Genomic DNA, 8,981 nt, shown 5'->3' on the forward strand with positions numbered 1-8,981 from the left:
AAAAATAAAAAATAAAAAATAAAAAATAAAAAATAAAAAATAAAAAATAAAAAATAAAAAAGCAGCAAACTGCAATCACTGTGCTGCCACTTCTTTGAGGAAACTAAACAAGCATCAGAAGGGGATCCTGGAGTTATCTCCCTTTGAAAGAGGCCTGGCAAACATGTAGAGAGATTTCTCTGCAGCAGCCTACCCAGGATAGGGATAGAAAAGTGCAAAGTCTTGGGAAGGTAACAAAATTTCACTTGCAGGGAAACAGGCCCTCATGCTTAGAGGGGTCCTTGTAGAGAGCAGCTCCTCCCTAAACACACATACGTTCTTGCCCCATCATCCAGGGCTCAGGAACAAACCGCTTTAAGTTTCTGGTCTCTTTTCTGCAGCTTGGYGCAATGAAAACCTCTCTTATCAATCCGAGCACTGTTCACACAATCCCACGCTATTATATAGATTCTTTTCTGATTTGTGGCTGGCAATTCTCCACATACACAATACCAAACGCCAGCTAGCGCCTGTGGCCCTGCCTTCCATGTAGAAATCACAGCACAACTCTGAACAGGAGAAATGCTACAGATCATGTACAAAAACATCACACAGTCCTTCAAGTGCCTCTTCTCCCTGTTCCCCAACGAAGAGTTGGCACCTTAGGAGATATAGCAGAGAGTGGGGAAGGATTTGGAAAGAAGCACAAAACAAGGGGTGGCCGTGGCTCTCACGGGGCACATTCCCAGGACGTTTTTCACCTAATCCAGTACACCAGTGTCTTACCTCCTGAAAGTTATGCTGGGTGAACTTGTCCGCGATCCTCAGCAGCTCTCGGCACGAGTGYGTGTCAGCAAAAGCTCGGATGCCCAGGCAATTGGAAGGATCCAGTTGTCTTTTAAGGAACTCGCAGCAGGCCTCCTGGATCTCAGCCAGCTGCAGAAGGCAGGCGGCCGGGAGCAAGGTCTGGACGTTCCCCTCCTCGACGGTGATCTGCGAGGTGTAGGCAAAGTCAATGAGCAGCTCCATGGCCCTTTCGTCGATGTCTCGGATCACGACCTCTGTCTGGCGGCTCTCGGCGAGCTCCCCGGTGAACATGGCTCGGAAGTAGGGGCTGCAGGCGGACAGAATCACCCTGTGCGCGTAGATCTTCTTGGCGCCCACTACGAGCACCACATCGCAGAGCTCCCGGTGCTTCCGCAGCAGGTTGATCACTTCCAGGGTTTGCCGAGGGTGCTTGTCGGAGATGTAGGGCATGCGGGCGGGCTGCGGCACCCCCTCGGGCAGCTTGTTGGGATCTCCGAGGGTGCAACGGCTCGTCACGTCCATTCCGGTCTCTCCTGGCCGAGTACTAGTGCACCTGCAAGGCAGCAAGCCATGAGGCAGGACCAGCACCAACACGTTTATCTGCAAACACCATCCACGCTCGTGTCACTTAGGACCACGAGGCAGTGGGGACCCCAGCGTGAGCTACAAGGTGGAAATGAACACACGTGCCCCCCAGAAAAAGAATGTGCCTCAGCCGCCAGTGTTCTTAGAAATAACAACTGCCAAATGAAACAGGCTTGTATTTATACCTATTTCTATATGCTTTCTATGACACACTGCTGTAATATTCCAAGTGCACATACATATTTATTAACTGAACCTCATTATAGCACTGTGAGTTAGAAGGACATTATCCTCATTTCATAGATAGTGAGTCAAAGCAGAGATGATGAACTGACTTGCCCGGTGTCATGATGGTTTTTTTCTGTATTTTTTCTTCCTGCCAGAGCAGGAGATGGATTTCCACTGTGAAGTGTAATTCTAGTTATCTGCTTTAACTAAACTTCTCTGTTCTTCCACCTGCCATTTCGATAGGGCCACTTATCACTGCGATACCTGAACACAGCAAACTGCCACACAGACTTCATAAGTTAAAAGTGCCCTGCAGCTCACCACAAATATATTTCAGGTTCACAGATCATTCATTTAATCATTACCTCCTCAGTTATTTTGAGTTATGGGCAGTTCTGACCCCATCCACCTTCCTCAGCACGTTTCAAAAGAAGTTTAATCTTTCCGAAGAATGGCAGGCTAAGAACTGCAGAATGCAATCAGGATTATTAGACCAAACAAGGATAAAAATAAAACAATTAAGGCATTTCCGACTGCTGGGCTACCACAAAAGGAAGAAAATACAGTTACAATGATAACTTCGGAAAGGAAGAGCCATTTAGAGAAACGTAAACTAGGTCTCCAGCACAGAGCAGGGAAAGAGGACTGCACTCGTAGCTCCATGTGCAGAGCTGCACCTATTCACTGTCCTTCTAAGACTTTGGGTGCCTTGCCTTTATTCCTCAAGACCTCACCTTGCAAAAACACTGAGCTCAGTACTAAGTGAAAAGAATTCAACCTACTTCTGCATTGGGCAGTTAGGCTGATTTTGCAGGTATCAGCACACGCTTACTTGAGGCGACACTTTGGATAGCTGGGGCATATTTGTATTTTTGGCAAATACCGCACGCACAATTATAAAAATAAGCATCAGCACCAGTGAGATTTCAATTATTATGAAAACAATGTAAAAGCAGGGATTTCTTGCCTCTATCCACTCCACAGGGAAAACATCACCTAGGGCAACTAAAGTACGCAGAGCCAAGTGTCAGAATATTGATGGTTATGAATTATCCAGTGAAAGCATTGCTGCTTGGAGACACTGAAAAACCCATCTTCCCCATTTCCAACTTTTTTTTTTTCTTTTTAAATACACTGGTGTTTTTGAGCAGTCACTAGCTCACTTTGCCTATATTAAGAGTTAAGCAAATATCCACCTTCACTCCGCCTTTGCTCAAAATATTTTGCAGCATACTCAAAGGCAAGAATTAAAAAATAACTCACATCCTCTCCTCTCATTATTATGTCAAACACACYTTCTAACCACAGGGAAACGGGTCTCTTTGCAGCAGTTCAGATTATGCACTCACATCCCAAGCTGTTTTCCCGTTCCCCCCACACCCTGCCCTTGATCATCAAATTCAGATGTTTCAGACCATTACCTTTTCCTCATATCTTGGCTCCACAGATCCAGCTGGGTCTCCCCTCTGGGTTTTGCTGTTTGCTCCTGTTCAGCCTCAGTACCTTAAATACCTTGATTTTTATCCCTACTCTGTCCTTTTTATATCCATCACTGTTCTCCTTTTCCGACAGCCCTGACAAATCCTTTTGCTGTGATACTGCCTCTCACGCTCCTCTCCTATGCCCACTTTTCCTTCACAACCCAAATCCACCTCGTGAGGCTCAACAGTCTTTTTCAGAGGCGTGCTAAATTCCCCACCATGTGGGTAAACTCTCCTTACAGCAACGCATACAAACTAGGTTCAACGGTACCCCCACAAAAGCCCAAGAAATCTTGGCTAAAGATTAATTAACCTGCCTAACTGGTTTACTTTCATATTCCTTAGCAGCTTAGGCTGCAGGGTAATTTAATCCCTCTACCAAGAGAAGAAGAAAGGGACTCGAAACGTGGGGAAAAAAAATCCCCTTGTACAAAGTCTAGTTCCTGCTAAGCAAGCCAAATAGCTTTAAACCCCCAAAGCACAATAAAATCTACGTCAAACCCCTAAGAAATAAAAAATTAACCATGAGTAAGACACAGGCTACTGTAATTCCATCATGACCAGACCCTCTCTCAAAGCATCTTCTAAGCAGGACACAGGCATCCTGCAAACATAAAAAACATTTCACGCAATTACTGCTCACGAAGGAGGGTATACTACCCATATCTCCTTTATAAATAAACAAAYAAAYAAATAAATAAATAAATAAATACCAGGCTTTCCTCAAACGTGAAGTACTCCCTAAAAAGAGCMTTAAAGCTGCTCAGAAACTCTTGGAGTGCCACAGATTCTGCCTTTAAAATGGATTAGCTTAAAATTATGGAAAAAAATACAAGAAATGTGGTGTACCTTGTCAATCCCACTGTCCAGAAATCCTGGTTGACATTGAGCGGTAAGTAATAGACTGACTTTAGGATATGTGGTTACTTGGCTGGATTTGGGCAATAGAAATCCTTGTCCTTTCCTAACTCATTCTTTCCTAGCTAGGAGAAAATAGGGTTTTCTCCCCAAATTAGGGTCCATTGAACTCTCCTCAAATTAACTAACTGAAAAGGAGTCTTTACAGACATTCCTGCATTGTTTTCAATATCATTCACCCAAACGCCTACACAGGCACCTAATATTTTTGGAAAAACTATGTAAAAGCTTCCTTGCACTCACACACTAGAACAAACATCAAGAAACTTAAAAAACGTTGGTATCCTTCCTCAAGGAAAGGAAGTGCTGGTTAATGATTAAAGGGAATTGAATGGATGGAAAAGAAAAAGAGCACCCTGGATTTGCCCGTAACTTATCCCTGGGTTAAGGCAGAAGCCAAGATCCACTGGGTTTGGGAATTTCCGTAGAGGATCAAGCCGGGTGCTGATGATGGGCACTGSGGGAGGCCGCCCTACCCAGGCACAGGAGAGTGAATTAAAAGGACAGTGGCTGGTGGCCTGTGTCTCCACGAGGACACTAATTTAACTGCGCTGTGTGTGCATTATGCAGATATATGCATAGGGAAGGAAACGGTGACTCAGTAGCTTCGAGGTGTGAAAGACAGAAGGCAGCACTTGATTCTCACATGCTAGGCTGGCTGCCTCCCCCTCACACACAGAGAAAGCTAAGAGCTGCTCCTGAATAMCCAGGGTGATTAAAGGAGTCGAGGATCAGAGAGGAAATGTGTCTGCGAGGATAAAAGAATCGCACTCAGCTATGCAGATATTCTGGGATTAGCTTCCATCAAAATGCAGGGCTGGGGAAATCTGCRGCTACGATGGGATTAAGAAAGAGCTGACAAAGGATCGGTTTTTGTAGCACGCTGCTGAAAAGTACAACTGGGAACACAGGCAGCCTGCAGCACTAACTCAGCTAAATAAATAGGCTGCTCTGCCTCCATTTTACTCAGCTATGTCAGTTCCCAGAAATTTGTGAAATTCATTCACACAGTTCACACAGGCTTTTATAAGACACCCATCCTTAGAGCACAGAGTAGCTTTTTTAAAATTAGAGAGAGGAAAATAAATAAATAAATAAATAAAGGAAGGAAGCAAAATCTGCGATTAGGTATGTAAGGAAAACATGCCTCAATATTGTCTTACAGTTGCTTAACTTTCAGGTCAGAGATAGCAGCCTTTTTTTTGGTTTATGTTTTAGTGCAAGAGTACAAAAAAACTCCAGCATAGCTTAGCAGAAAACATTAGGCTAACCCAAGGCCTGTGATAAGACCAAGTCACAGGCTGAGAACAAAATCATGCTTGGCTCTTTTCTTAACAAAACAGCAATTTTAGATGTACCTTCTCAAAACATCTGAGTTAGGCAAGCAAGCAGATAAACCTAACTGCRGCATCATTCTGAATTACTGAGAATGGGACTGTAATGATCCTACTTCACCATACACATTAACACGTTCCTATTTACATTTAGCTTGATTTTTCACTGACCAAATCCAGAGAACTCTGCATTTTCACCAAGAATGACAATGTCCATATGCAAAAAGATGAACTCATTGCTGCAGTCCTCCAATTAACTCCCTAAACCTCTGCAGCTCATCTAGGGAAGAGCTCCTGTTTGAACTTCAGTGTGTTTTCTCTAACCTTGACAGGAACAGCTGCAATTCATTTTTTTTTTTTTTGTTCAAAATCTTTGTTCTTTTTCTTCCCACCTTCAAAGTCCTGATAACCAAGTCACCATCTTCACCCACATGGTGCAGAATAAACCTGAACTCGCTCATCTTGTGGCCCCTGGCAGGGCTCCCACGCAGCACTGTGTGAGCAGAGGCCATAGCAAAAGGATTTTAAAAGACCTGAGAGCCTGAAACCCAATCAGAAAACTTCTTTTTGTTGTTGATGTTGCTGTTTATAAAACAAGCAGTATAATAAAAAATGGGAATTTTAACAATCCACAAAGGCCCTTTCAGTATACAAGTATATTCAAGATCTGAAGATCTYCAGCCCATTATAGATCTGTATCTGTCTGGCTCAGCTTCAGCACTAAARCACATCCAGGCACAAAGCTCAGCTGAAGGGCTAGTCCCCCCAAAATAAAGGGCCTGTAAGYACATCACACTTGTTAACCCATGCTCTACACTGGGTTGCCATAGAGAGAGGGAAAATGAAAAGACGAAAAGATCCGTTCTGCATCCCTGATACAAATTTTAAAAATTAAGAAAATCCCCTGAAGCTCCAGGGTCAGAACTACCAAAAACTACCCCTGCCTGAGTGACACACAGAACCTCTGAGACAGCAAGCCTGAAACCACAGAACACAGCCACAAAAGACCTAGGAACCATTAACTTTAGTGCATTCATCTCCTGCCTCAATGCCACATGCAGAAAACAACAGACGTGAAAAAGTCATAATTTAGATTCTCAATTTTTCCACTGGGAGCACAAAAAAATAAAAGAGAGAAAATGAGAATGCAGCAAGGTAGTCACCAACTGGATGTCACTTTGGGAAACACTTTGATAAATGGAGTACCACATAAGAACCTGCAAAAACGTGGTCTTACATTGGTTAGGAAGATTTAAACAGTCTCGGTGGTAGAAGTCTGAGACTGAAGAGATTTCATCTGCTACTTAACCTGTCTTGAAGAAAAAGGAACTCATCGTAAGAAGTCTCATGCAGCTCCTCATCGTCTCAAACAGAATCCTTATCTGGGTAAAATACCGAACAACACACAGCACCAGGGATGCCCATGTCATGGCCCACGGTTTATTCATTAGCTTATCTGAAGCAATGGCACAAACAGTCTTTTCTGTTGTGCTTGAAGGGTTCATTTAATTTAACAACATAGTCTCCTTTGACAGGGGCTTAACTGGCTATTTATTCCTTGCCTCCTGCTACAAGGCAGAACTCATTCTGCAAATGCTGTTGCCAAAAACCTCTCTACATATTCATTTATGGTAAAGTTCCTTGCCTTCTTCTGCATTAGTGTTTGTTTTTAATAAAGCAAACTGCAAGCTGCATGATTTTAAGAAAGTTTTCCCATTTCTGACATCCTAAAAGTTAGACGAGGTGATTTGCACAGATTCTCTTTCCTCTGCATTTGGTGGTGCAAAACTTGGCTTCCACTCACTGTCTCAAGATGCAAAAATATGCTCGCTGTGAAGTTTTGCCATGGGATTGGCAACCGGTAGCGAAAAGCAACTGGAACTAGCAGATAATCCTGTTTGCCAGCTTGTCACCATCCCAATTTACTGTGACAACCTTTTTTTCCCCCCTCTCTATAAAGCAGGAAGTTTCTGACATAAGGAGAGCCAGAATTCCCCCGACTTAAACTTCTGCCACATCCTCAGCTCATTAGAACTGAAGTAACTGACAGCTGTAATTAGGAGAGGAAGTCCCTTCACCTGAGAYGCCATCCCATTACAGCAGCAAAACTCTGCTAGTTAGGATAAAAATACCCTAAAATACTCCAAAATCAAGTTTAAATATATTCCTAGGCAATTTATTTTGCAGAATCAGAACACATAAGTGAATTTAAAAAAAAATGAATTTTAAATGATAGTGAACTAGAGGAGGGAAAAAAAAAAAATCACCACTGAGAATTATGACAACTTATCTTCACTACTGTCTTTCCATAACAGCATATTCATTTAAAGGCATCCAGTGTTTTAAGTGCTGAAAACTTAGTACATGGAGCTAGAAAGTAAATATAAATGCTCTATATTCTAGCTTTCCTAATAAAATATTTAAATATATATATGCTCTAAATACTCATGAAAGAAAGCTGCGTAATTGAGCACACCTGGGTAAGAAAAAAGGAAATTATCTTCACATCTTACCTGCGCATTGGCTTTCCGTCCATGCACCGTGAAGAGAAACCTTCACCCACGCTTCAAGACCTGGTCTGAGGCAAGAAAAGGGAGATAAAAAGTGGGATATTCCACAGCGAGGGCACCTTCCTTCCTCGCTTCGGCACGGCTCTGCGAGGACAGCCTAAGTGACCACAGCCATGTAATAACAGGCCTTCAAGCTCTTATCCAGCTGTAAAATTCACAGCCTGGATTAACGATGCCTCGATTGCAGAGACCATAAAGCAGGAGAAAATATAATCATCATTAAAAGTAATCTTGCCACAGCTGCATAATGATTCTTTGGGCAAACAGAACACGCACGCCATAAATTCAGCAGGCTGCCTTCCCCCCTGGATCCTGTAGGTTATTTTACCAAAGAAAATAATACATATACCTAAATGTGAGGTAAGAAGATGCTCTCTCTCTCACACATACCTCAGTCAGAGGGAGGAAATCCCTCTCCCTCGTATATTTACCGCTGGTGCGTGGCCCGCAGCCTCTCYGTAGGGCTGGTGTCTGATGCCAGATCCCATGCCTGGGAATCGGGGCTATCCCGAGCCCCCGAGCCGGGCGCGGCGCTGCCTCCGCTGGGGTCAACGATCCAGCCAAAGCAGGTGGATTTCCGCGCGCCATAACGGCCACGACCCACAGAGCCCCTTCCCCATTCAAATATYGACTCCTAGCAGGGCCAAGCCGCTCTCCCCCATTGTTTTCCCACAAGGGCATCCTCCAGCTTGATCCCATTTTAACGAGCACTGAGTCAGGAGCAAGTTCAATTAAATCACTACTCAGAGCAGTAAGAGTTACCTTATCCATGTAATAAAAGCAGTAAGAGTCACCTTTTTCTTCAAGCAGCAAAAGACTACAGGCACAAGCACACTGATATCCCCAAAACCTTAATACCCCACACCGAAAGTAGCGCGCAAAAGAAAGGCGGATGACTCTCGGAAAGGCCCGGGCTGCCGCTGCGGGGCCGCGGCGCTCCCACGGGAGGGAAGGCGCCTTTCCCACAGGAGAAGCGGGCTCCGGTCGGCTCCAGCAGGCGCAGCGCGCTCTCCGCGCAGCGCAGGCCGCGGCGGCCGGGGGGGGGCGGGCACAGCCCGCACACAGGCCCCGGCACCGGC

The 8,981-nt window shown here is 44.4% G+C and overlaps 1 protein-coding gene across 3 annotated transcripts in view; it reads right to left on the reverse strand.

Annotated features, from left to right (window-relative positions):
* Nucleotides 1-8,706, reverse strand: part of KLHL20 (kelch like family member 20) — a 23,140-nt gene extending 14,434 nt beyond the window's left edge. The window contains exons 1-3 of one of the 3 annotated variants that reach the window (XM_026042907.1): nucleotides 8,665-8,706; nucleotides 7,846-7,910; nucleotides 766-1,339 (exon numbers count right to left, since the gene is read on the reverse strand). In XM_026042907.1, the coding sequence (XP_025898692.1) occupies nucleotides 766-1,339; nucleotides 7,846-7,868 (597 nt within the window). In that variant the 5' untranslated portion in view covers nucleotides 7,869-7,910; nucleotides 8,665-8,706. Of the gene's footprint in view, nucleotides 1-765; nucleotides 1,340-3,020; nucleotides 3,093-7,845; nucleotides 7,911-8,292; nucleotides 8,394-8,664 lie in introns of those variants that run through there. The other 2 variants (XM_026042906.1, XM_026042908.1) reach the window with 2 other exon arrangements.
* Between the last annotated feature and the right edge of the window lie 275 nt (nucleotides 8,707-8,981).

This window comes from Nothoprocta perdicaria, unplaced genomic scaffold (genome assembly GCF_003342845.1).
Source record: "Nothoprocta perdicaria isolate Ctin4 unplaced genomic scaffold, notPer1 scaffold_318, whole genome shotgun sequence".
Classification (NCBI taxonomy): Eukaryota; Metazoa; Chordata; class Aves; order Tinamiformes; family Tinamidae; genus Nothoprocta; species Nothoprocta perdicaria.